The sequence below is a fragment of the Eschrichtius robustus genome, chromosome 5 (assembly GCF_028021215.1).
Source record: "Eschrichtius robustus isolate mEscRob2 chromosome 5, mEscRob2.pri, whole genome shotgun sequence".
Lineage (NCBI taxonomy): Eukaryota > Metazoa > Chordata > Mammalia > Artiodactyla > Eschrichtiidae > Eschrichtius > Eschrichtius robustus.
In genome coordinates this window covers 2,963,309-2,990,209 of record NC_090828.1, presented here as the reverse complement: position 1 = coordinate 2,990,209, position 26,901 = coordinate 2,963,309, and the positions used below count along the sequence as shown (strand labels likewise).

General features: G+C 61.6%; 1 protein-coding gene across 1 annotated transcript; it reads left to right on the top strand.

The window, feature by feature from the left end:
• Positions 1-93: 93 nt before the first annotated feature.
• ESPNL (espin like) lies at positions 94-26,796 on the top strand. Its single transcript, XM_068543710.1, has 9 exons — positions 94-387; positions 1,698-1,888; positions 3,553-3,739; positions 6,503-6,685; positions 14,445-14,576; positions 20,968-21,085; positions 22,108-22,217; positions 23,108-23,302; positions 24,167-26,796. Exons 1-9 carry the CDS (start codon positions 94-96, stop codon positions 25,772-25,774), a joined length of 3,018 nt encoding a protein of 1,005 aa, XP_068399811.1. The 3' UTR covers positions 25,775-26,796.
• Positions 26,797-26,901: the final 105 nt, after the last annotated feature.

Below are 26,901 nucleotides of genomic sequence, written 5' to 3'. Positions count from 1 at the left end.
GCAGCTTATCAGGTAACCGGAGCCGGGAGCTGCGTCCACGCCTGAAACAGGAAGCCCGGCCTGTGCCTGAGTCGAGGAGAGCCGGCCGGGTGGATGGAGGAGAAGCGGGCGCTCGCGGCCGCCAAGGATGGGGACCTGGCCACCCTGGAGCGGCTGCTGGAGGCGGGCGCCCTGGGCCCGGGCGTCACCGACGCCCTGGGGGCTGGCCTGGTGCACCACGCCACCCGGGCCGGCCACCTGGCCTGCGTCAAGTTCCTGGTGCAGCGGGCCCAGCTGCCCGGCAACCAGCGGGCCCATAACGGGGCCACGCCGGTGCATGACGCCGCCGCCACCGGCAGCCTGGCCGAGCTGTGCTGGCTGGTGCGTGAAGGGGGCTGCGGTCTGCAGGTGAGCTGAGTGGGAACGGTGGCCGCGGGGGGACCCGTGTCCGTGGGCATCGAGGGAGGCGTGAGCCGAGAGCCGGATCCGGAGCCCTCGGCCCCCCCTGGGCACCTCGGCCCTGGGCTGTTCCTCTCGGGGAGTCACCACGCGGACCCCACGGCACAGTCGGGGGCATCTGTCCTTGCCCCACATCCCTCCCCACCCAAAATGGGCACCTCCTAACCCCCCTCGCGTTCCCCAGCGCCCAGCACGGAGGAGCCAGCCTTGCTCTTTCTCCCTGCGCCCCACCCAGGAGCGCCTGGCCTTGCCAGTGGCGATCTCACGGGCCCTTATCAGGCCTGATCCGTGGGGCCTGTTTCCGAAGGGTCTAGGAAAGGGTCCATACGAAGAGAAGCAAGGTGGGCACGCGGGCTCGGGAGCTGTGGGCACCGGCCTGGACGCCCGGGGCCCTGGTGGATGACAGCACAGGCGCAGCTGTGGGGGGCAGTGGGACGAGAACCTTGATGTAAAGAGAAGAGTCTCAGGGCTCAGTGATGGTCTCGTCAGGGACGTTTCTACCCGGCCCGCCTCTCCCTTCTCCTGCCGGCCCCGTGGGTGCTGTGTGTGCGGGTGAAGGACCTGGGGAGGTGGGTGAGCCAGCTCTGACGGGGTAAGCACGTCCTCCCAGAGGCCGGAGCCAGGTGGGCATCACCGTGACGCGCTCGGTCCGGGGCGAGGGGGAGGACTCAGCGGTCACAGCCTGAGTGTCCAACAGCCTCCGAGCCGCCCTCCTCATCCTCAGCGGCTCTCCCCACAACCCCGAGGGCGGCAGCGGGGCCACTTCTGTGCCTGGGAGAACGCCCAGGTCTGCCAGAGGCCCACGGTGGATAGGGTCCCCGGCAAGAGGACTCGGGGGCCGGCGGGTGGGCGCTCAGTGGGGGTGGGGCAGAGGCCCAGAGACGCATCCCTGGACACACGGCAGGCCACCGGCCCTGCGCGGGCGCAGCTGGGCGAGCGGAAGCCTTTCTGACTGTGAGCAGAGAAGGGGAGGGAGCTCGGACGCTCAGGATCAGGGACTTGGACCCAAAAGACCTGGACTTGATCCTGGCCCTGCCGCCGACCTCGAGCAGGCGGCCGGGCTCAGCCCCAGAGACCTCCCTCCGCACGCCCCGCGATGGAGCACGCCGGAGGGAGGGGCGGGGCGGGGCGGGGTGGAAGCTCTCGGCGGGGTCCCGGGCGCTGTGGTCCTGGGCGGCTGGCTCTGGCCACACGGGCGCTGCCCGGCAGGGCTGGGTCCGGCCCGCCGCCCGCTCACCGCCCCGTCCGGGCCTCCGTAGGACCGAGACTCCTCGGGCGTCTCCCCGCTGCACCTGGCCGCCCGCTTCGGACACCCGGTGCTGGTGGAGTGGCTGCTGCGAGAGGGCCACGCGGCCACGCTGGAGACGCTGGAGGGGGCCTTGCCGCTGCACCACGCCGCCGTCAGCGGGGACCTGACCTGCCTGAAGCTCCTGACGGCCGCCCACGGCAGGTGAGGAGCCGCAGCGCCGCCTGTTGGGCAGTCTGGGGGGTGCAGGTGCTGGGGCGGCCGCACGAGGGGGCGGAGGAGGAGGGGCTGCCGCCTTGGAGGCGGGCCTTGGGGGAGGGGGAGGGGGAGGGGGAGGGGGGAGGGGGGAGGGACAAGTCTGGAGCCAAGGCGCGCGGGGAGAGCGCTCGGGGTGAGGCTCGGAGCGTGGGGGGGGTGGGCAGTGAGAACGGCGAGGAGCTGCTACAGCACTCAGAGCAGGAGGCGCTCTATATGCTCAGGCCGCTCCCGGCCCTGCCTGGGGGCGTCTCAGGGCCCGGCTTCCCCTGGCTGGGAAGGTGGCCCCCTCAAGTCACCCGAAGCGAGCAGAGGCTGTGCAGTGGACTTGGGGGCCCCATCAGGTCGGCCGGAATTCTCCCTCCACACTGTCCTGTTGCTGACACTGTGAACCCCTGTCCCACCGCCTGGAGTTGGTAGATGGCGAGGCGGGGGCAGGGGGCAGCAGGGCTCCCCTTCCCCATCGTGGGCACCGCTGTGGTCCTTGCCCCCCACAAACGATACCCTGGGCACACAACGGGCCATCTAGGGGTGCCGTGCACGTGGCCTGCCCCTCACCGTCTGTTCGCAGGGCTACTGCCCTGGCTGGGGGTGGGACTCTGTGTCCACCCCACACCTGACCTGGCCTTTGTCCCCCGAACCCGCCTGCCTCTGTAACCACACGCCTTCTCCTTGTGCGGGGCCTCTCGCTGGCCGGCCGGCTGTCCTGGCCACCCCGCGGTTGTTCCCGGACGAGGCCGGACAGCTCGGCTGTGGAGCGGTGTTCCCGTTCCCGGGCCTTCCCATCCCGACCCCTCGGCAAAGGCCTTCGGGACCCGCTTCTGCGGATCTTCCCCGGAGCGTCCACACCAGCTGCCCCGGGCCCGGCCGGCCACAGTGTATCTGTTAGACCGGCAGTTTTAGAAGCAGTTTCTGTCATTTGAAAAGTGGAAGATTTCACATTAAAGCACACACAAGCACACGGGAAGGTCCCCCGCCCCAGGGCCCACATTCCCACCGGCACTGACCACAGGACCTAGAGGTGAAGTCTTTGTCAACAGGGCGTGGGTGCGGTTTGGGGAGGGGGCTGCCCTGGGGACCAGGAACTCTCCTGGGCCTGCAGCACCATGGAGGCAAAGCCGGATGCAGGAAACCTGACGACGGTGCCCCAGTCCATCCACATGGGGGCCTGGAATTCGGATGCCAGCGCTGGGCACCACAGAAGGGCTAGTGTCCTGCTCACTGGCCCCCCGTACAGAGCAGGCCCCCGGCTCTGGAGGTTCCCTGACCCGCCCACTGCAGGCCCTGCTGGGCTAGTCACCCGCTAAGAAGCGCCCCCTGCCGGCCAACCCCTGGCGGCGCGCTCATCTTGATGGGGAGCGGGGGTGGGGGAGGGGAAGCTGCATTCCGGCGGCCCGTGCCCACCTCACCCTCCGACCCCGTGCCCTTGTGCCATGCGCAACCTGTGCAACGCTACAGGTGGCCGGCTGGGCCCCTCACCTCAGCCGGGAAGCGGGGTGGCCGCAACAGCACGACCAGGTGTCGGGACGCCCTCCCCGATCCGGGCCCTTGGCTGGAGCGGCTCCCCGTGACCTCCGGGCCGAGCGCCCTCTGAACCCCGCCCTCCCCCGTAGCGGCGTGAACCGGCGGACGCGCAGCGGCGCCTCCCCGCTCTACCTGGCCTGCCAGGAGGGCCACCTGCACCTGGCCCAGTTCCTGGTGAAGGACTGCGGCGCCGACGTGCACCTGCGCGCCCTCGATGGCATGAGCGCCCTGCACGCCGCCGCTGCCCGCGGCCACTACTCTCTCGTCGTCTGGCTGGTAAGGGGCCGCGGGGGGCGCGGGCAGGGGAGGGCCGGGAAGGCTGGCACCTCGCCTGCAGAACCGCCTTAGAGCGAGTGGCGCCCGGCTGGGGTGGGCACGGCACCCCGCAGGAAGTCCGAGGACCCACACAGTGGTTGGGGGAGCAGATGTGCCGGCCCACGGCTCAGAGCACCCACATGCCAGGCCCAGTCTCGGCCCCGGGGTGCCGCCCGGAGCCCACAGCTTTGACTGGAGGTGGCTGCGGACTGAAGGTCAGCCCCTGCAGGACCGTGGGCGTGTGCGGGGCCCCCTGGGGGCTCTCCTGCCCCTCCCCCAGGAGTCCTGGTGGGTCTCCTGGGTGCTCTCAGGGTCGGTGGCACCCAGCTGCTCTGTCTCTGGCACAGGCAGTGCCTGGCCCTGGCCATTTGGAGCCCAGGCCCTCTTTCCAGAAGGAACACAGAGTGACCCAGCTTGGGGAGGATGCCTTCCGCCAAGACTTCTTCCAGGGCTGAGGACTTCCTGGCTCTGCCACCAAAAACCTGGCCTGGTGGGGTGTCTGAGGGTCCATTACAGAGACCCGACCAAGTCTCAGAGTGGGGAGGTCTCTCTGGGGAGGGGCAGAACTGAGGCTGGGCAGGAGGTGGCTGGGCAGGGGGTGGGCCCCAAAGCAGGTTCCTGGAGGAGCGGGGGCCCAGCTCAGTCACAGTTGGGAGAGCCCGTGGGGCGGGGTGAGGCGGAAAGGCAGACCGAGGCCCCGGGAGGACCTGGGCTCTTTCCTGGGGCACTGGGGAGCCGCTGAAGGGCTGCGAGCTGGGAGCGCCAGGGTCTGCTGGCATCTCTGAAGGTCACGCAGGTCACTGGTGGAGAAGGGGGAGCCCTTCCTCACTCAGAACCTCCCTCCCTTCGCATGGGGCCCGCTTTTCCAGCCCTCCCTCCAGCAGGCCGGCCTCCCTGCCCCGGGGACCTTTGCACGTGCTGCACCCTCTGCCTGGTGACAGCTCCCCAGGTGTGCCTCCCCCCCACTGCATCCCTCGTCCACCTGTTTAGGATGGCAGCCACCTGGCCCAGCGCCCCGTCCTGCTCTCCTGCTGTTTTTCCTGCACCAACATTGATAAACGTTGTGTTTGACTTCGTCTTGGTGGTTGTCTATTCCCACCCCAGGGTGTAAGTTCCAGCAGCTCCAGGAAGCAGTGGCGCAGCCCTGCTGCTGCGTTCCCTGTGCCTGGCACATAGTAAGGGCTCCAGAGATGTTTGATGAGTGAGTGAAGGAGGGAAGGAATCTGGCCTTCAGCCGCTCCCCTTGGCCTCAGAGGCCGCCAGCAGTTGCCTCCAGCCTCCCTTCGCTGCTGGATCTCCCAGGCTGGCCTGAGCCCCTCAGGCAACCACACCTCCGTACAGGCTGTGTCCCCCCCACCCGGGGGCCCCCTTTCTGCAGCTCCTCCTACGCGGCCAGCTCCTCTTGCAGGAGAAAGCTCTGCGGCTCCTGCTGCACTAACTTTCCTGTCTTTGGCCCCACCCGGGCCGTTGGGTGGAGTTGTCCTTATGTCCCCTCACTGTAGTTCAGATCTTGGCCTTCCAGAAATGTGCCTGTCCCCAGACCTGGACTCCTCACCCTGCGGGAGCCTGAGTCCTGGTCATCTCTGGCCGCAGGGCCACAAACGCGGCAGGTGCTCAGTAAATGGTGTGGGAGGGAAGAATGTCCACCGAGTCCTATGGAGCCCCATAGGGGCTCATCCCGGGCAGAAACAGCTGGGGCCACGGGGTCCCAGGGCCAGAAAGGCTTTTCCAGATGTGACTCCCCATCCCCGCCTCCTGCAGGACGGACCGAGAGGGGAGGGGGCAGCGTCCAGCCTGGCTCAGCCACTCAGCGCTGGGCACCCCTCCCTTCGGGGAGCTGGCCGACGGGAGGGTCTTTGTTCCCGGCTCACTGTCCTCTTTCTATCAGACGCGTTTGCATGTTGGATCAGCCAGCATTTGGCTGCAGTGACCAGTGCACGAAACCACTAAAAGGTTCTCCCTCCCACGTAGAGGCCGTTGACACTGGGTCACATCTCTGCTGTTCTCCTGGCCTCTCCCTCATGGTGAAAGTTGGCCGCGTTCAAGGCAGGAAGAGGGAGAAAAGGGGGTGACACCACATCCACCAGCCCCTTCTATCAGGAAGGCAGAAGAAGAGCCCCTTACGTGTCACTGTCACATGGCTGCCCCGGGTGCACGCAGTCCAGTGCGTGCCCACAGGCCTGGCCAGTTGCCGTGGACCAGAGCCCGCTGGTGCCCTCACAGAGGGGCAGCTGAGGGCCCGTGAGGAGGGCCGGCCGGAAGTCACTCAGTGGCTGCCAGCAGGACGGGGCCCAAGCCACAGGATGACCAGGCTTGGGTCCACCATGAGGAAGGCTGCTCAGGACCCACCTCCCAGCACCCCTGCATCTTCGTGCTGGAGACGTGATCAGGGTACAAACAGGCCTGGTGCCAGGATGTCCTTTCTCTCCCTCCCTCCCTCCCTTCATCAGCAAACATCTGTTTACTGTCCCTTAGGTGCTGCCCAAAGGCATTTCTTTATTTGATATGTGAAACCAGCCCCTGGGGGTGTTCAGCTTACAGTCAGGGCTGGGGCAGATTTGGGGACCATGGAGCCTCCCGGCAAAATCACCGAGCTCACTTCCTCCCATGCTGCCCGGGACGCGCCAAGAGGAGCCAACTCTGTCCCAGGACTTCCTGCCCCGAGGTAGGAGTGGTCACCCCCGTCCAGCCTCAGCTGGCCCATCCCCCCGCCTCCTCCCTCAGGTCACCTTCACGGACATCGACCTGACGGCGCGGGATAACGAGGGGGCCACCGTCCTCCACTTTGCCGCGCGAGGCGGCCACACGCCCATTCTAGACCGGCTCCTGCTGATGGGCGTCCCCATCATGAGAGACTCCTGGGGTGGGACTCCTCTCCATGACGCAGCGGAGAACGGGCAAATGGAGGTGAGGCAGGGGCCGTGGGAGGATGCACGGTGGGGCTGGGGGGCCTCCGAGAGCCAGCAGTCCTGGAAGGCTTCCTATGAATAAGTCATCTAACCCTCACTACAACCCTGTAGAATAGATGTTATTAGTCCCCTTTTACAGACAGGTAAACTGAGGCTCAGAGGGCCAGTCCCTTGCCCAGGATCCAGACTCTGATCTATCGGGGAACAAAATCTGTGCTCTCGGCCCCTTCCTTCTCACAGAGACTCCCTGGGTTCCCGCTCAGGGAGTGGTCTTCCTGCCGGTCCTCCCCGGAGGGCCTTTTAGCTGCTGGCCCCCTGATGTGAGCAGCCTGGGAGCAGAGTCCTGCTGGGGGTGTGAGGTTAGCCCCTTCGCTATGATCCAGATAGACCTTGGGGGCTCCTATGGCCCAGTTCCCAGGAAACAGCATCCAGAAATCCAGAGTAGGCAGGGATGGTGTTCAAATATTTAAGGTCCAACGCTGGGAATAGACCTGGCCATCAGCCACTGGCCCCGCACTGGCATCACCTGCCCACTGACCTCCTGTAAAGGCAAGGCTGTATCTGAGGGGAACGCAGAGGTTGACTCTTGCACCTGCCCCACCCGGGCCCACACAGCAGGGCTCCGACGTCAGTCAGCTCATCCCATGACGTCTCCCGGGCTTTCCCGTGTCATTCCCACAGCCCCCAGGGCTCAGCCTGCTGCATCTGCAGTCATGAGAAATGTGCTCCTGGTCCAGGAAAGGCTAGGCAAGGGGCAGGGCTTTACTGAGGTGCAACCGACTATCCCATTTTGGGCCTACGGTTCTGCACAGCTGTTTCCAGCTGGAACCCAAAGTGTTCCTGGGTCCCAGTCTGGGCAGCGTTGTGTAAAAGCAGCACAGGGCAGCCACCAAGAATCATGGGAAGGCACATGGTCCTTTTGAAGAATCAGAAAGAGACCCAATCCAGCTCATGGCAGTGCTGCTGAAAATTGTCTTCCTCTGACTCTCAGGACTGCTGAGGGCCCCCTCCCGCTCTCCACCCCACCACCCCTCCACCCCAGCCCCCCTCCTCTCACCCCTGCAAGCCACCACTCAGCCCTCCCTGGCTCAATGCCCCCAGTCCGCCCCTATCTAGAGGGAGGGGAAGGGCAGGCGTGAGCCTCAGTCCGGGCCAGGCCAGTCCTCAGAGAAGAGGAAGAGCCTGCAGTTACCCCTACAGTCATCCCTTTTGTCCTGGACACGAGAGAAGAAGAAGCCGAGCAGATGACAGGATGGGGAGTCCAGAGGTGCCTCTGGGTGGGAGGCGGGGAGGGCGTGTCCCCGCAGGCGGTTGGTGGCCTGAAGAGCCCTGAGCCATTGCAGTGTGGCTCAGGCAGCCGCCCGTCTCCCAGCCTCTGGCTCCCTAATCGGGAGGGTGGCTGGAACCGTGCTCTAAAAACTTTATTTTTAAGCAGCAGCATTTTTTTTCAAGTGTAATAGTCTATAGGAGCCCAAGAAGTTCACCAGATAAGCCAAGAGACCACCAGCTCCTCACCCTCCCTTAGTATGAAAATAAAATAGCTCAAGCCTCAGAGCTGAGAACTGCTTTCCTTTTCAATCTTTTTGTTAGGAAAACTCTAAACACACAAGAGCACAAGCCTCCTGCCTCAGCTCATTGGCCTTTCTTGGCCATTCCCTCCACCCCACTATTATTTAAGAGCAAGTTAGAGAAGGCACATCTTTTTATCCATAAATACTTTAGTGGACTTCTCCAGGAGATGAAGACTCCCTTTGTTTCTTATCACAACCTCAAACCATTATCATGCCTAAAAATAATTCATGATCATTTCTTTTATTTATTTATTTTTTAGACTACTTTTTTAAAATAATTAATTAATTAATTAAATTTTTTGGGCTGTGTTGGGTCTTTGTTGCTAAGCACGGGCTTTCTCTAGTTGCGGCAAGCGGAAGATATTCTTCGTTGCGGTGCTCAGGCTTCTCACTGAGGTGGCTTCTCTTGTTGTGGAGCACGGGCTCTAGGCACGTGGACTTCAATAGTTGCAGCATGTGGGCTCAGTGGTTGTGGCTTACGGGCTTAGTTGCTCCGTGGCATGTGGGATCTTCCCGGACCAGGGCTCGAACCCGTGTCCCCTGCATTGGTAGGCAGATTCCTAACCACTGCGCCACCAGGGAAGCCCCCAATAATTTCTTAATATCATCTAATATCCAGTCTGTCTAATAGCCATCTAATATCCATTTCCCTGCTTGTGCTGTAATCAGGAGCAAAGCAAAGTCCACACATTATTGATTTGTCTGTTGGGTCTTAGTCTGTTAGCAATTCCAGAAATATATTCATCCAGGAAATACAGGATAATGCTTCATTCCCACCCCACGCCACACCCCGTTTTAAAATAAATTCTATTTTAGAATAATTTGGAAGAGTTTTAGATTTGTAGAAAAATTGAGACACTAGTACAGACAGTTCTCACAGAGTTCACATCCATTTCCCCCTATTAGTAACAATTTACATTAGCATGGTATGTTTGTCACAATTAATGTACCAAAATTGATACAATATTACTAACCGAAGTCCATACTTCATTCAGGTTTCCTTACTTGTCACCTGATGTACTTCTCCTGTTCCAGGATCCCTTCCATGACACCACATGACGTTTCATCATCTTGTCTCCTTAGGCTCCCCCGAGCTGTGACAGTTCCCCCCCACACACACCCTTTAAAAACAAAACTTCAGAATAATGAGCTGGTGCCCTAGCAACCCCAATGGGGGATGATGATAGTTTAGTATGTGTTTTGTTTTGCTATATCGCAGTCTTTCTCATGTCACAAATTACACTGATTACTTGGTTTTTTAATTGAGTAAAAAATACATAACATAAAGTTGACCATCTTAACCATTTCTAAGTGTACAGTGCAGAAGTGTAAATATATGCACATTGTTGTACAACACATCTCCAGAACTTTTATCTTGGAAAACGGAAAGTCTGTACCCATTAAGCAACAACTCCCCATCCCCACTTCCCCAGCCCCTGACAGCCACCATTCTCCTTTCTGTCTCTATGAGTTTGATTACTCTAGGGACCTCATACAAGTGGAATCATACAGTATTTATCTTTTTGTGACCGGTTTATTTCACTTAGCATAATGTCCTCAAGGTTCATTCATGTTGTGGCATGTATCAGGATTTCTTTCTTTTGTAAGGCTGCATAATATTCCACGGTATGTTATGCCACGTTATCTTTATCCATTCATCCATCAATGGACATTTGGGTTCCACCTTTGGGCTATTGTGAATAATGCTGCAATGAACATGGGTGTGCAACTATCTCTTCAAGACCTTGCTTTCTACTCTGATTACTCTTTAAAATGTTAAACCAACCTTGCATTCTTGGAGTAAACTCAACTTGGTCATGAAAAACGATCTCTTTTATACACAGGTGAATTTAATTTGCTAACATTTTGTTTAGGATTTTAAGTGTGGTAGATAATAGCACTAGTGTAATGGTTCTCAAACGTGGCTGCACACTGGAACTCTCCAGAACAGGTTTAAAATATTCTAATACCTGAGCTCCACCTACCCCAGCGATTCTGATTTAATTGGTCCCAGGGAGCCCACGTATCAGGACTTCTTAAAACTCCCCGGGTGACTCTAATATATGTCAAATTTGAGAACCATCTATGTGAGTAGCGTTAGCTGAGCTAATCTAGAAAGAATTCATAGAGATGGTCATTCTTTTCTTTTTGAGTTACTGACACAGAGTTTATTGGAAGACGGTCATTCTTTTTTTTTTTTAATTAATTAATTAATTTTTATTTTTGGCTGTGTTGGGTCTTCGTTTCTGTGAGAGGGCTTTCTTTAGTTGCGGAGAGCGGGGGCCACTCTTCATCGCGGTGCGCGGGCCTCTCACTGTCGCAGCCTCTCTTGTTGCGGAGCACAGGCTCCAGACGCACAGGTTCAGTAGCTGTGGCCCACGGGCTTAGTTGCTCCGCGGCATGTGGGATCCTCCCAGACCAAGGCTCGAACCCGTGTCCCCTGCATTGGCAGGCAGATTCTCAACCACTGCGCCACCCGGGAAGCCCAAGACGGTCATTCTTAAAGCAGTGATTTGAATGTCGGAAGGAGCAGGATTTCCAGCAAGGGAGAGAGGGTTATAAGTGGTCAGACTGCTAGGACAGAGTGGAGATTAGAAGCTAGGGCTTGTAGTGAGAGGGCAGTGGTGGAAGACCTTTAACTAGTTTTAATATTGCGTAAGGAGCCATTTGGGAGCTGCTGTGGGATCCCAAGAAGAGGGCATATGATTTCCTTGCTGTTTGGAGGAGGGCTCGCTGTGGACCGGGAAGTTGCCATAAGATGGGGTGTGGTCTGGGGCTTTGCTGATGAGGTTGAAGAGGAAACGGCAGAAGACAGGTGTAAACGAGGTCCCTTCAAGGTTTAGATATGCGGTTATAACTCGTTGGTAGTTCTCTACCTAGCTTAACATTGCTGCTAATTCAAGAGAGAATTTTTACTGAGTGTTATGAGTCCCCAAAAAGGCGTTCCGAGCAGACGATGGCCTCTGTCGACTTTCTGTGCTGGCTGATTTTTTAGAGTCTTTGATGGTCAACTATTCATGTCCACTCTTTCCTTCATGCAGACACTCACTCATTCAACAAAGAGTTATTGAGCGCTTGCTTAGTATGTGACCAAGGATTCGAGAACCAGAGAATATCTGCGAGAGATGAGTGGTCGGTTTTGGAAATTTCAGGGCTGTTTCTGTTGTTACAACGATTGGGGTGCTCTTGTGGGGGAGGCCGGGTGGCCCGCTATTCCAGAACAGTCCTGCACAGTGAGGAAGGGTCTTGTGCCCCAAGCAACTTCCCAATGGATCGGACATGTATGTAGGTAGAAAACCTGTTCATAGTTATCTGAGCTTCGAACCTAACTCAAGTACATGTAATTATTCTAAGCTTCGAACCTAAATTCAAATATACGTACACATACACCAATGTTTCTTCACAGTTTTAATGTACATAAGAGTTTTCCAAGAATGGTCCCACTGTATATATTGAGGGAAGATAGAATTTTGTTTTATTTAGCAGTTTACCAAAAATTTTTCACTATTTGAGCAAATGACATCACCAATGGCAACGCTAAACCTGATGTTTGAGTCTTCAGCTGTCTGATTTTTAACTGTGAATTTGTGATGATTCCACATGTTAAAGGATAATTTTTAAAAGTGCTGGTAATCATGACTTTCATTCAACTATAAATGAGCCTGTGTCAAACATTTCTATTTAATTCATTAATTAATGAGGAAACCAGTAATTCAAAGTGATAGTATCTTTTCAAATTAGAGTTTTCATTTTTCCGGATATATGCCCAGGAGTGGGATTGCTGGGTCATATGGTAGTTCTATTTTTAGTTTTTTAAGGAACCTCCATACTGTTCTCCATAGTGGCTGTATCAGTTTACATCCCCACCAGCAGTGCAGGAGGGTTCCCTTTTCTCCACACCCTCTCCAGCATTTATTGTATGTAGACTTTCTACAAACAATATGGCCATTCTGACCAGTGTGAAGTGATCGTGGTTTTGATTTGCATTTCTCTAATAATTAGTGGTGTTGAGCATCTTTGCATGTGCCTGTTGCCCGTCTGTATGTCTTCTTTGGAGAAATGGCTATTTAGGTCTTCTGCCCTTTTTTTTTTTTTTTTGGTTGCGCCGGGTCTTAGTTGCAGCAGGTGGTCTCCTTAGTTGCGGCTGGAGGGCTCCTTAGTTGTGGCATGTGAACTCTTAGTTGCAGTACGTGGGATCTAGTTCCCTGACCAGATATCGAACCCGGGCCCCCTGCATTGGGAGTGCAGAGTCTTAACCACTGCGCCACCAAGGAAGTCCCTTCTGCCCATTTTTTGACTGGGTGTTTTTGATACTGAGTTGTATGAGCTGTTTTGTATATTTTGGATATTAACCCCTTGTCAGTCACATTGTTTGCAAGTATTTTCTCCCATTCCATAGGTTGTCTTTTCATTTTGTTGATGGTTTAAAATCTGTGCCGCTTTTTAGAATTTACAATTCCATGCCTAAATTTTCAAGATTGGTTTTTACTTCTTTGAAAGCAGTGAGCACAGCTGTGTTACAGTCTGCTATTTCTCGGGACTTTGTGGGTCTGTTTCTTTGTGTGTTGGGTCTTCTGGTTCTCGTTTCTGGTATCTTATTTCCTTGCGCTCCTGGTTTTGTTTGACTCTATGCTGCACATCATTATTTAGGGCCTTGGGTGACATCTTATTTGCTTCTGCCTGACAGGCACACGTGGGAACTGTGAGTCAGGATCATCTTGGACCACAATCCGGGCTTGAGATTCCTGGAGCACCTGCGTGACGGGAAGCAGAGGGCGGGCTGGCTCCTGCTTCACCTTTTCTCTGAGGGTGGAGGCCCAGCCTGTGGTGGACCCTCAGCTTTTGCTGGTCTCCCTAGCCTCGTGAGCCTGTGACACAGCTGCTCTGGTTACAGCCATTTCTTCGCGTCCGCCTGCTCTTAGGGCGAAAGCTGTTCTGAGTGGTGGGCTGATCCCTCGGGATTTTCCTTGTCTCCTGAGCTTGGTCTGACAATTCCTCGCTTCCCTGTTGCCTGCCTGATGCTCTAGGAAGGTGCCTTTCACATTTAGCCCATTTTTTATGTTGACTCTGGAGAGTGGATTGGTGGGACCTGCCTGGTACTCTACTCCTTGACGTGGATCCGTCCGCCCACCTGTTTTTGCCGCTGGCACGGCTACCTCACGGATTTCCAGACTGAACTCTTGGTCATCTGTAACCACCCACCCTCAGCTCACAAACGGATCACCATCATTTGCCAGCAGTAATCGCGTCATTCTGCGGGAAAGTTCTCTCCTCCCCCTCTCCCCCCGCCGGGCTGCTGTCCCCGCCCCATCTGGGGCCAGGCCTGACCCTCCGGTGCCCCCTGCTCCACTCCGCTTCTGCTGTGACCCCCCCCCCCCCATGCTCCGGACGCAAGCCTGCTCCCGCAGCCCCCTGTATCCTCCCCTCCACCCCACCGCAGCCTCCTTCACAAAGGGCCCTTCACAGACCTGGATCTCCTCTCGCTTTGCTCTCCCCCATCCTCCCCTCTCCTCCCAGCTTCTGAGCCTCCAGGCCTTCCTCTCCTCCCAGCTCCCATCACACGAGCCCAGAGGACCAGTCAGGAGGGAGACAAGGGGGCCCAGGCCCGGCTTGACCAAGGAGGGAGCACGCGTGTGGCTGGTGGAGCCGTGTGCGCAGAGATAGAGACGCAGAGGATGAGGGTGGGAACCCCCAGAGCTCGCCTAGGCTTGGGGCCAAGAAGAGGGGCTCACCGAGTGCCAGGCCTGGCCGGGAGGCCAAGGAGCGGGCAGGGTGAGGTGGGCGAGGGCACAGGCCCGGAGTCCTGGTGGGGAGCCACGCTGTTTAGCCTCCTGCACCCCGGTTTCTTCGTGTGAAAATGACACACACCTCCAAAGGTCGCTGTAAAAATGGAAACCGGCCCCATATTTAAACCCGAGGCAAGGGTTACAAGGGCAAAGTCAGGGTCGGGCTGCCTGGCTAGGATCCGGCTGGGTCGCTGACTGACCAGCTGGGCCCTTGGTGAGCTCCTGAGCGTGGGCGCCTGGGGTTCCCACCCGGGACAGGGGGTGCCGGGGCCCGCGGGACAGGGCAGCCTGGGTCCGGGCACGGGTTCAGGCCGTGCGCCGGCCTGAACGGCCTCGGTGCCCCAGCTTGGGGCTGGTGGGGGCAGCCGGCGGTGCGGCCACGGGTGCGCCCTCTCCGCAGTGCTGCCAGACCCTGCTTTCCCACCGTGTGGACCCCGCCCTGCGGGACGAGGACGGCTACACGGCCGCAGACCTGGCGGAGTACCACGGCCACCGCGACTGCGCCCAGTACCTCCGCGACAGCACCCGGCCGGTAAGCTTCGCGGTCCCCAGCCCCCCCGGGCCGGGTGACAGACCCCTGCCGCGCTGACGCCGGGTAGCTGGAGAGCCGTCTGCGTACACGGTGTCATTGTCAGGAGAAAGGGCCTGGCGGCGCCTGAGCCGCTGCCGGGACCAGGGCTGTGACGGGGGCCGTGACAGGGGCCGTGACGGGGGCCGTGACAGCCGGGACCAGGGCTGGGCTGTGGCTGGACCTCGGCTGAGGTCTGCCCTCCCCCCGGGCCACAGAAAGCACACTTAGGACGTGGGATCCACGCTTCCGGCCTGGGCTGCTGTCGGGTGACGCCGTGTCAGGCTGAAGACACCCCGGGGGTGGGAGCAGGGCCCTGGGCCCTCGGTGAGGTGACCCGGTGAGGCGGGCCAGCCCCGGGCAGCCCGGAAGGGGAGCGTCTCTTCCCGCCCTCGCATCGGGGCACGTGACCTCGCCGGGCCTCGCGTCCGCAAGGGCACGGACCTCGTGGGTCCCAGCCCCCAGCACGTGGCGGGCCACGCGTGTGTGCTGAGCGAGTAGAGAGTGGAGGGGCGGGTGAGCGAGTGGACAGGTGAGGGTGGGCGGGCGGGTGTGTGGTGGGGAAGCTGGGGCCAGTGCCCTCCCGCCCGGCCTGCACCCCCGACTCCAGGCCCCTGATGGCGACCGACAATTCGTCCCAACCTGCACAGATTGTGCCGCAGCTTTCTGTAGCGGCCGCGCCTTCGGAAGGCGTCCCTGGGATCGCCTGGTCCCACCTTCAGGTGAGAGCACCGAGGCCCAGAGGGGCGATGTGCCCCCCGCGCCGGGTCTCCCCCGTGGCTGCTGTGCTCCTTTTCCCTCGGGGCGTCCCCCGGCGCATCCGCGACCAACTGAGGCTGAGCCCCCGTCCTCCCCGGCCCTGGGCCAGTGGGATGGTCCTCACCCGACCACCACTGAGAGCCTTTTGTCTCCACTGCCTGAAAGCCACACCCAGGCGGCCTTGGGTCAAAGGCCAGGGGTGCTTCGGGGCACACGAGTTGGAGTCCTGGTTTGTCCTGGTGTCGTAGTTTCAGAAACAGGACTATACTCACTGCTTGAAGTAATCGATGTACTGATTATTCACTCACCCTTCGAGTGGCTATTGTATGATAAGGGTTGTCTTTCTGCCTTGGGTTCCGGAAGCTGGGGGAACTCAGTGGGTTCCTGGTGTAGCGGACAGAGCTCTGCAGTCCACCGGCCAGGGACGCCCTGGCCGCCTGGGCCCCCCCAGCCTCTGTGTGGGCCCTGGGGCCGGCCTGGAGGTGGGGTGCGCAGCTGCTCGGCTGCCAGGGAGCAGGTGCCGCCTGGCCTCTGGCTGGGGTCCCCTGCTTGTCCCCAGCCTGCACGGCGGTGCCCACGGCTGAGCCTTCTTTCCAAGCAGGGTCTCTGCCCCCTGCTCTCCGTCCCCTGGCACATCTGCCAGCCCCTCCTGGCCGCTGTGCCCAGCTCTCCTAGCGGGTGGAGGCTCTGGGTGCTCTCCTGAGCCCCCAGGGTTTGGGGACCAGCCCATGTCAGGCTTCCTGCGGTTCCGCCTGGTCCTGGTGGTCTCCTCGGTGTCACCGCAGGATACAAGGCAGCATCCCCTCCGCTCAGGATTCCCCAAGCCGGGCTGGGCTGTCTGTATAGCCTCCCCTCCCGGCCTTCCGGCCCGCAGTGTCCAGCCCGTCCACGTGCCCCGCCTGCGGTGGTGGAGAGTGGGCAGGCTGGGCCGCCTCCCTGAGATCCACTGCATCCGGGGCTGGCTGGAGTCGCTCCCCGCCGGCCCCCGCCTCACCGGCAGTCTCGGCCCCACGGACGTCAGCTGTGGGCCGCCCGGGGCGGGGTGGCGGGGGTGGGGGGGGGTGCGGCGAGGCTGTGCGCCTGATGCAGTATTGATGGAAACACAATATCCAGAGGTCACCCGCGCGGCCTCTCCCTGTGTCGGGCTCGGAGGAGGTGGTGAAAGCCATCTCCACACAGCCGCCTGCCTCTGCCCCCAGGGAGCCGTGGGTCCCAGGAGAGGCAGCCTTGGGGGGCACGGCTGGACGGGTAGCGGAGGCCTGCCCTGTGGGAGGCACCCCCCTCCTGGGAGGGTCCGCAGGGCCTGGGTTCACCCGCTGCCCATCGCGGGGCCTCCGCGAGGCTCGGGAAGGCCAGGCCCTGCCTCGACCACGCCACCTTGACCTTGACCAAGTCTTGCCACCCCCTGGGCCTGGGGTACCCCTCTGCACAGTGAGGGCTTGGGCCTCTCTGACCTGAATGGGGCAGCGGCTAGAGGGGCCGCCCTGCATCCCGACCCCCAAGGAAGGGGCCAGGCAGCTGGGCTCCTGGCCGCAGGGCCAGGTTAGAGCGAGACGCTGGATGGCTGCAACAGTTAGGGGCAGCGGCCCAGGAGGGTGTGCGTAGCCCCCCGTGCAGGGCGAGCCCAGCCCCTTCAGCTTGCCCCCAGCCCGGTACTCAGCGCTCACAGAGCTGGAGTGAGTCTTCCCGGCCGGGCGGCACCCCCAGTTCTGAGCGTCTGTGAGCCTTGATGTTCTCATCTGTATAATGTAGCTCAGGAGCCTTGCTGGCCGGTAGACATGTGCCTTCAGCACACAGCGGGTGCCAATTTCCCTCCCCTGGGTCCAGAAGAGCCCTAGGACACCTTCCTTTTACAGATGGGGAAACTGAGGCCCAGAGAGGGCAAGGGACTCCCCTGGGCAGTCCCCTCCCCCACGGAGGGGCGGGGCCTGGCCGTGCAGCCAGTAACCGAATCTCAGCCGTCTCCCATCTGTGGGTCATGATTTTCTCGGCCCGGGTGGCATTACAGGCCTGTAACCCGGCTCGCCACAGCTGTCCTCGATGTATAATGCATGGCAGGCATGGCGCTGCTCAAATCTCATCAAAAACACAGAAAAGGAGACACCGGGCCGTGGGAAGGGCACCAGCCCAGGGCCAGCTGACCGCCGACCTTAGGGCAACAGCCCCCTTTAGGGGCGGCACACGCCCAGCTGTCAGAACCCCAAATGTCGGGACCCAACATCTGCCACGCCCTCGGGTCCTTGTAGATTCGGCTAGTGTCCAGGAGCTGAATGAGGGACACGGGGATGTGGATACTCCTGTCACCTGGGAAACACCACAGCCGACCCCCGTCCCGGCTGAAATTCAGAGATCACCAAGACACCGTGCTAACAACAGCAAAGAGGTCTGAGTGCCTCGGTGTGCCAGGCCCTGCCAGGGGCTCTCAGTAACTCCTCATCTTCCCAGCAAAGGCAGAGAAACTCAGGCCTGGGGGACACTGAGTGACTCCGCAAGGCTTCTCCTTGGTGAGGGTTGGAGCAGAATTCAGCCTCAGGGACCAGGTGGCATGAGGTCTCCCAGGCTGTGGGTACTGTACTGGCACCAAGTCCATCCCCCTGGGCCCTGGACCAACTTCCTGCCTCTTCCATCTTCCCCGGAATGAGAGGGCCCTGGCCACCCCAGCAGAGCCCTTCACTCTGCAGGGACTGGGAGGCCCTTGCTCCTCAGCCCGAGAGCAGATTCAGTTGCGGGGAGGGGCTGCGGGCTCCCAGGCAGGGGCAGGGAGCAGGGAAGAGTGCTGCAGGCTCACAGCCCTGTCCTGGTTGGGCAGGGGCCCGGGGCCGACCTGGGACTCAGCCCTGTTCTGCCCATCAGACTGTCAGCGCCAGCCGTAGGGTCTGGGGTCTGACTCGACCCTGCATAAAGTTCCTAAGCCAACTCGCTCCTGCCTTGCGGACGCTGGAAGAAGACAGGAGATTCCTAGGTCGGAGACACACGGCAGGGAGAAAGCATCGTGTTTTGTCGGATCCCCTCCCCCCTCCAAGTCCCAGTGTGACCGTGACCGATATGGGCCCAGATGGCTGCTGCGAGCGCACACTTGTGTCACAGCCGGGGGCCCCTGAGCCTGGGAAAGCCCGTATTCTGTAGCAGTCGGCGAGCAGCCTGTTCTTCCTTTTGGGCCCCTCCCGCGGAAAGGCAGCCCAGAGAAAGAGCCGGGAGAAGGGGAGCCAAGGCTTTGCATCCTTGGTAGGGGCTCAAGAGACCCACCCGCCCGCCTCTTCCTCCACTGCTGGAGCCCCTGGACAAAAGGAGCAGCGATTCGAGGGGCTCTCAATCCTGGAAGGAGCAAGGAGGGGGGTCTCAAGTAAGATTCTGGTCCCAGCTCTGCCCCGTCCCAGCTGTGGGCCCTTGAGAAAGCCCCTTGCCCTCTCTGAGTCTCGGTTTCCCCATCTGTGCCTGGGGGGCTGTACTGCGGGAGTCCTCTGGGTGGTCTCTTCTTGCGTGACCAGGGATCTCAGGTCTCCCCCACCTCTCCCGAGGGTCCGCTCCCCTGGCCCCTGCACTGTGGAGGGTTAAAGCACAGTGGTAAGGGATCCCACACCCAGCCCAAGCCCGCCGGGCCACCTGACACCTCAGCCTTCAAATATTAATGCGACACCTCCTGCTCCTGGGGGCGGCAGCTGGGACAGCCCCCGACGGCCCAGGACGGCCACAGCTTCCTGTGCTCACAGCCCAGCACCTGCTTCCGAAGGTCCTTCGGGCTGGGGGCTGGCGGACACTCCCGGCCCTGCCGCGACCAGGGCTCCTGGGCTCTCGGCACAGATTCCTGCAGAGAGTGAGGTATGAGGTGCAGGGCGGTGGCAGATAAGGGCTCGGGCTGTGTTCCCCTCCTCGTGGCCCCGGCGGGCCGCGGGTCCTGGACGGGAATGCGACTGAGGGGCCCGAGGCAGTGGCTACAGAGCCGGGGATTCTTCTGACGGGACCCCCCCAGGCTGGGGAGGCCACCTAACGCCTGTGCCTCCTTGCCTGCGGGAGGGACAGGGCCCACCTACAGGTGAGCCAGGGGACACAGCGTGGCCGGGGGACTTGGCCCTGCAGCTCCAGCTCCAGCACGTGCAGGGCTCAGTGCAAAATGAAAACGTGGGCTTCTTGTTAACAACTGATTAAGAATTTCAAGACAGAGACTGGAGAACCTTCAACAGAGCTGCAGCACGAGCCACCCACGCGTGACGCCGGCGCCGGCCCCAAACCACACAGCCCGCGTGGGGGCGGCCTGGCACCAGTTCCTCTGCCCCGCTCAGGGGTCTCTCCAGCCCGGCCTGGCAGCCCTGAGGCCACCTTCCGCCACAGCTACCCACTGGAGGGAGTGGGCGAGGCGCTTCGGTCTGACGGCCAGCGGTGGGTGCCCGGAGAGACCGCCGTGAGTGGCCCTCCCGGCTGGGGACCCGAGCTGGGGCGGCCGTGCGCTCTCAGGCATCCAGGCGACACTGGCACAGCCGGGACCCACGTCACTTGAAAGACGGCCAGCCAGCCTTTTGACGTTCAGCTTTAAACCAAAAGGCAGCAAGCCCGGCTCTGGAGTCCTTGGAGGACAGCTCAGAGAACTTCTCTGCCGCCTGGGGAGGGACAGGCCAAGGCAGGGAGCCAAGGGCAGTCCCGCTTCTGTCACCACCTGTGGCCTCACAGCAGCCTGCGTGCTCCAGGAGTCTTGGCTCCCATTGGTCAGATGCAAAAGCTGAGACCTTGCAGGGCTCAGCTGGGGATGCAGGGGGCAGTGGCACCTCCAGGTCGAGGATTCTTTCCGGCTGCCCACCAGCCAGCGCTTAGGGGCAGGGAAGATGGTCAAGGCCAGGTCTGCGCCTCGCCCCAGACCCGGGGCAGACATGGGGTTGAAATGCGGGTGCCCCTGCAGCCCCAGACTGGGGCTGATGGATCTCCCTGACCCCAGGCTGCCGGGGACCAATGTTGGTGGTCTCTGTCTCCGGGTGGCCCTTGGGAGAGTGGGCTAGACACTGCATGGTGGGTCCTGGGCACAGCGCATCTGCTCCAAGGCGCGGTCACGGCCGCACTGTTTACGGGGCTGAGAAGTGTTCCAAGTTCGTTGTGGTTTCCCCTATGCCCAGGGCTGAGAGAGGGGGCAGGTCCAGGCAGTGTGTCTCAGCACAGTCAGGGGACAGTCAGGGAGGGTGTGTGTGTGCATGTGTGAACGTGTGCATGTGTGAACGTGTGCATGTGTCTCTTGTAAGGCCAAGGAGTGGCGAGTGAGCACAAGGGGGACACCAGACCCTGACCCAGAGCCCAGAGCCACTGAGTTAAGCTGCCTCCAGAGGGAGCCGGGCCTTGAGATGAGGGGTTCACCTAGGGGTGGCAGCCCTCAGACAAGTGCGTGGGTGTGTTTGGGGAGCCCTGCTCACCAGTGTGGAGGGGTGGACAGAACCTCTAGGGGCGCTGCCCCTCAATCCCGCAAACTTACCTCTGCGAGCTCCGTTCAGATGCACAGCCCCAGCCCCAGGGAGACCGGGCCAGGGCTAGCCTGCTGGATGCCTCCCACCCCCACCTGGGAGCCCAAGTCGAGGCCCACCTGGGCCTCCCAGTGACCAGGCCTGTCTGCCCCCAGGTGCCAATCCTGATGGCGCCCCCGCCGCCGCCGCCGTTCCCCCCTCCTCCGCTGTCAGCTGCAAGGCACTCCCTGGAGGATGGAAGAAGAGGGGGCCCAGGTCTCGGGGATCCCACCGGTGAGTACACGTCTCCAGGGAGGACTGGCCTGGGCCGTGGGTGCTGGGAGTGGGCCTTGCTGGCCTCACCTCTGAGGTCCTTCGAAGCGGCCGGGGGGAGGTGGGAAGCAGCAGACTCTCGGCAGCTGGGCACGCAGGACACTGAGGACAGGGCTGGGACCACCCCTTCCCACGAGCCAGCACCCCAACTCTTCCAGGATTCCTTTATTGTCCTGTTGCCTTTTTAAAGTGAGGACAAACGCATTCCATAACCACAATTAAACAGCCTCCTGCCCAGCCCTCGGGCATCTATCTGTGAGCCCTGAACCCCCCGCGGCCTGACTCTCCCGCCGCTGTGATCTTGGGCAGCCTCCTCGCTTCTCTGGGCCTCAGCTTGTCCAGAGGGAAATCAAAGGTTGTGTCTGAAGGGGTCTTCCGAGTCCGCTGCTGTTGCCTGAGATTCCAGCAGGGGGCAGGGGAACGGCCCTCGAACTGCAGGTCACCACCCGTTAGGGAATTGTGACAGCACTTATCAAAATGAAATGGCATGGAATAGCATGAAAAATGTCAGCAGGCCCCATGTGCAGTGAAGGTTAGCATGCTTCATGGAATGGGCTGTAGTTCTATAGTCACACGTAGGGGTGTGTGTGTGTGTGTGGAGGGAAGAGCGATGAAAGGACAGGTTTGTGGTCTGATGGGGCTGCATTAGATCCCCAGACCACGGAACCCTATGCCCTTTCTAGCTCCTTCTAGGCTACAGGAGGGGCTGGGGAGTGGGGGGACGGGCCGTGGGATGGGATGAGGTGGGTAAAATGCAGGCTCCCCAACTGGCAGGGCTTGGACAGGGCTCCAAGGACACCTCTGGAATGCCAGGGATGAATGAGTTTGCCCAGGTCCCAGGGCACTTGGCAGGGAGCTGGCTGGGCCTTTGGCTCCAAGTCCAGTGGTCCTTCAGGAAGGCCGGTCCTGCCCCAGGTCTGGGGTCTTCTGCTCCCCATCCCCCGACCTCTCTGACTCCAGCTGCCCCTTCCTCCCAGTGGCAGCGTCTCTCAGCCCAGCCTGGCCCGGCCAGCCTGACCAGCCTCTTCCGAGGGAGCACACGACCCGCACAGCACCCTCGAGGGTCACCACCAGTGCCATAGCCGTCCCTATGGTGAGAGCCCCCTCCATATCCCTGTCTCCCAAGGCACCCCAGCCAAAGCCCGGCTGGCTTCTCACCGTGTTCTCCTAGGTAGGCCCCAGCCAGGTCACACCTGGGGCAGCCAGGCCCCTTCCTCCAGGAGGCCCCTGGGGTGACTGGCTGGCATCTGAGGAGATGGAGATTCCAAGGCCAGAAGCAACCTGTCTCCCCGTCATAGTAGATGAGGGACCCTTCTCTGATTCCAGGGGGTCCCCGTGACCCAAGCCCCTCATCCTGACAGATGCTGCTGTCACGGTACAGGGAAGCATCGGTCCCTGGGGAGGGTGGGCCTGGCGCCCACTGCTCTCGTCCTCGGGGGGCTCCCAGCAGCCCACTCCTCCTTCTCCTCCTCCTTCTGGGCACCAGCCCCTTTTAAATCCAGCCCACCCTTTCCCTGAACGGGTCCTGGGAACCCTCAGCCCCTGAGATGCGCTGTTTGTCTGAGTTTGGGAAATGCTGCGCAGTGCCGCCCCCTGTAGCGTTGCAGTGCACACAGCACGTTAAAGGCTCTGACAAGTCCTGCAGCCCAGAACTGGCCACCAGACTTGTCTATGCACCTGTCCCCCAGCCAAGTTTGCCCAGCCATGTGGCATGCTCTGGGCGGGATCTCTGATTGCCTCTCTCAGCCAGCAAGCCTCCCAACGCGTGCCTGGGTCCCACAGGGCACAGCGGGGTCCCTGCCCTCAGAAGACTCACACTTAGACAGGCTGGGGGTGCCGTTAGTGGTCAGCTCCCCTGCCCTCCCCGGTCAGCCTCCACCGCCCCTCCTCCCTCAGCTGCGCTTGTCCTGGGCGGCCCTCCCCTCCGCTCCCTCCCGGACCAGAGGCCCATAGGGGCCTTGAACGACCTGCCTGTCCGCACAGGGGACGGAGACGGCAGCGGGGGGCACCCTGGACAGCCTGGTCGCGCTGCAGCTGGACGGGCTGCCCTCGGGCGACCTCGACGGGCTGGTGCCCACGCGGGATGAGCGCGGCCGGCCCATCCCCGAGTGGAAGCGTCAGGTGATGGTGCGGAAGCTGCAGGCTCGCCTGGGCACAGCTCCAGCGCCAGAGGCCCAGGTGGGGCCCGGTGGGGACGAGGGTGGGGGCGGGGCCTGAAAGGGGGCGGGGCCCGGCTTGGAGGGCGGGACGGGAGGGGGGTGAGGGGCGTGGTGTTGTGGGAGGTGGGCGGGGCCCGGGTGGGACCAGAGCGTAGAGGGCGGAGGCGGGGGCAGGAGGCTTTGTACTGGCTGGTGGACGTGGAAGGTGGGGTCCCTGAGCGCACACCTCGAGTCCTGAGACCCGGAACCCCACTGCGTGTCCCTCTGTGGCCTCAGCTTCCTCTTCTGCCAGACCATGAAGCTGAACCAGATCAGAGGGCTGTGTCCCTTTACCTGTAACCCTTCATCTCTAACGATGTGGTACCCACATGTTCTTTGATCTGACGATTGTATCCCGTGCCCACCGTGTGCCAAGCTCTGTTCTCAGCAGTGAAGGAGACCAGCCCCGCCCCCTGGTGCTTATATTCCAGCAGGGAAGGCGGGGTGGCTGGGCAACTGCGCTGAGGGTGGTTCCAAATGCTAAGGAGAGAAGCGAAGCAGTGAAAAGGGGAGGGGGCCGTTCCATCCGGGTGGTCAGGGGCAGCCTCTCTGGGGAGTGGCCTTGAGCAGGGGCCGGAAGGAAGTGAGAGGGGAGCCCTATGGGAGCGTGGGACAAGTGATTGGGAGCATAGGGAACAGCAAGTGCAAAGGTCCTGGGGCATGGACGGGCTGGCCCGAGGGAGGAGCGGGAGGAGGCTGCTGCTGGTACTGCGGGAGCGCAGTGAGTAGGCGTGGTGGGCAGGGGTGAGGTCAGAGGGGGGTCAGGCCACCCAGGGGAGCTTGTGTCCAGCAGGAACTCGCCATGTGGGCTGTGGCCCCGCTGAGCTGCCCTCCCTGTGCCCAGGACGACGGCGGGAGCGCGGGTGCCACAGAGCAGGCGGCCTGGCGGTACTCGCAGACCCACCAGGCCATCCTGGGCCCCTTCGGGGAGCTGCTGACCGAGGACGACCTGGTGTACCTGGAGAAGCAGATCGCAGACCTGCAGCTGCGGCGCCGCTGCCAGGAGTACGAGAGCGAGCTGGGCCGGCTGGCGGCCGAGCTGCAGGCCCTGCTGCCCGCGCCCCTGGTCAGCATCACCGTCAATAGCCATTTCCTGCCCCGGGCGCCCGGGCTGGAGGGCGAGGAAGCCCCCGGCCCCGAGGTCGAGCCTGAGGGCTCCATGGGGGCTTCGCAGGCCACGCCCGGCGCGCAGCCCCTGCCCTTCTGGTGCAGCCACGTCGCCCGGCTGGTGCGCAGCTTGTCCCTGCTGCTGAAGGGCGTGAACGGGCTGGTGCAGGGCGAGGAGAGGCCCCCACCGGAGGCCCACAGGGAGGCCCGCAGGGAGGCCCCAGCCAGCCCTCCGAGGAGCGAGGCCCAGCGCGAGATCCAGGAGTGTGGGGTGTCGGTGCGGACACTTCGTGGCAACTTCGAGTCAGCCCCCGGCCGGCCCTGCACCCCAAGCCCTGGCCCCTGTGAGCTGGGGCCCCAGGCGGGGCCGTGCCTGAGAGGCTGCTGGCCCGCCCCCTTGCAGCCCCGCGGCGGCCCGGTCGCAGGGGAGCCGGGGCCGGGCGACGCGGAGGAGGCCAGCGACTCGGGCATCAGCTGCGAGGAGGCCCCATCGGAGGCGGGGGCGGTGCCTGGCCCTGACCCGGCCAGCCTTCGCAAGGAGCGCATCGTCATGCTCTTCCTCAGCCACTGGAAGAAGTCGGCCTACACGCCGGCCCTGAAGACGGCGGCCTGCAGGACCCTGGAGGCCCGGCGCCTGGAGCCGCGGGGGCGGGAGGCGGCCGGGGGCCCTCGGCTGCCCTGCCCGCCGCCGCCCAGCGACAGCCCGCGGCTGGGCCACCTGTGGCAGCAGCGCAGCATCATTGCCCACCTGCTGGGCACCTGGAAGTCCATCCTGGCCCACGTGCCCGGCCGGCAGCTGCGGCGGCTGAGCCGGCGGCCCCGCGGCCCCCTGTCCCCCGAGCAGTTCCTGCCCCACGTGGACGGGGCGCCCGTGCCCTACGGCAGCCTCACGCTGGACCTCTTCATGCTGGGCTACTTCCAGCTCCTGGAGTGCGACCTGCCGGCCGAGGAGCGCAAGATGCGCCACCTGCTCTGCTTCGAGGTCTTCGAGCACCTGGGCGCCCACGGCTGGGAGGCCGCGCGCGCCTTCCACAAGGCCGTGACGGACGAGGTGGCTGCCGGCCGCCGTGCCTGGACCGACGGCTTCGAGGACATCAAAGCCCGCTTTTTCGGCTCCAGCCGCAGCCCCCCCTGGGGCGCAGAGCCCGGCCGCAAGTCGGGCCTGACCCCGCTCCGGCCCCCGCCCCATGCCGGCCCCAGCGGCGGCCCCGAGCCCGCGGCACAGAGGCTGGGGTCCCGCCCCCAGCGGGGCAGCTTCAACAGCGAGGACATCTGTGGCTACATCGACCGGAGCTTTGCCTTCTGGAAGGAGAAAGAAGCCGAGATGTTCAGCTTCGGGGAGTGAGACGGGCTGGCAGCCTGCCTTCCTCCCAAAGGGGTTTCCGGGGTGGTTTGGGTCCTCTCTTCTCTTTTTCCTTTCGCCCACCTGGTGGCCAGGTGAGCCTTGAGGGCAGGCCAGCGGATACCCAGCGTGCTAGTTGCCACCCTCCAGGTCTGCCCCCTGGCAGGAATCAGCTTCAGAGCCCTTCTTACCGCTGACCCAAGAGTCAGTCCCCCAGTCGGCCCCGAAGTTGGATGATTTGCCATCTCAGCCCCGCGCCCTTCTGCCTGGTCTTCCCTCAGGCACCTGTGATTCCAGCCCGTGTTTCCCATTGGTCCTCCTTCCAGAGTCGCCTGGGTGTCCCTTCTTTCAGTTCCTCTGGTGCCGGTGGCTCTGGTCGCGTCCTGAGCCTCTGTCTGCCCTCCTCGGGTCCTGCCTTGGTTCCTTCTGGCGACCTCGGGCCATGCCCCTTCCCCTCTTCTGTCCTCTTTCCCCACCTGTGAAGTGGCGGAGGAGCTGGGGGTCGGAGAGAACGGGATTCGACGGGCAAGAGACCAGACTCCTGAATTCTCCGGGTCAGGGAGGGAAACCAAGGAGCCTTAGGGAGAGGTGTCTTGCAGCCGTGCCCTGGCCCCAGCAGGCAGTGTGTGGGGGAGAGGTTTCAGGAATCTTCTGCGGGCCGCCGCCTCCCTGCAGACAGACCGTTGGGATAGGGGTCTCTTGGGGTGTCCCTACGTGCCTACAGAGCTTGGAGGGCTCAGACAAGATGTGGGATGGAACAGAGGGTCCTCCCAGCCAGCTGACTTGAGGCTGTCACAGGGAGGGATGATCAGGAAAATATAAAGTCGGGGGTGTCAGGCAATTGGAGCTGCCAGGCCGGGCAGGGGGGCAGCGCTGGCAATGGCTCCAGCTCCAGACCCTCCTGCAGGGCGGACACTGGACGTGAGTTTGCTAAATAAAGATCCATTCCTGGCCGGCCTTCCCACCTGTGCTTGTTGCACCTGTGCCCATAGAGAGAGGGCCCCACCTGGTGGGCCATGAAACTGTGTGAGATAATAAATGTTCATTGTTTCAAGACACTAGACTTTGGGGTCATTTGTTATGCAGCAATAGCTAACTAATACAACAGACTAGAAGATTTTAAATAGAAG

Bases quoted from the DNA above. Each gene is read 5' to 3' on its own strand.
- ESPNL (XM_068543710.1), top strand. From the start codon at position 94: ATGGAGGAGAAGCGGGCGCTCGCGGCCGCCAAGGATGGGGACCTGGCC. The intron at 1,889-3,552 runs GTGAGGAGCCGC...CCTCCCCCGTAG, and splicing joins CTGACGGCCGCCCACGGCAG to CGGCGTGAACCGGCGGACGC. The intron at 6,686-14,444 runs GTGAGGCAGGGG...CCCTCTCCGCAG, and splicing joins CGGAGAACGGGCAAATGGAG to TGCTGCCAGACCCTGCTTTC.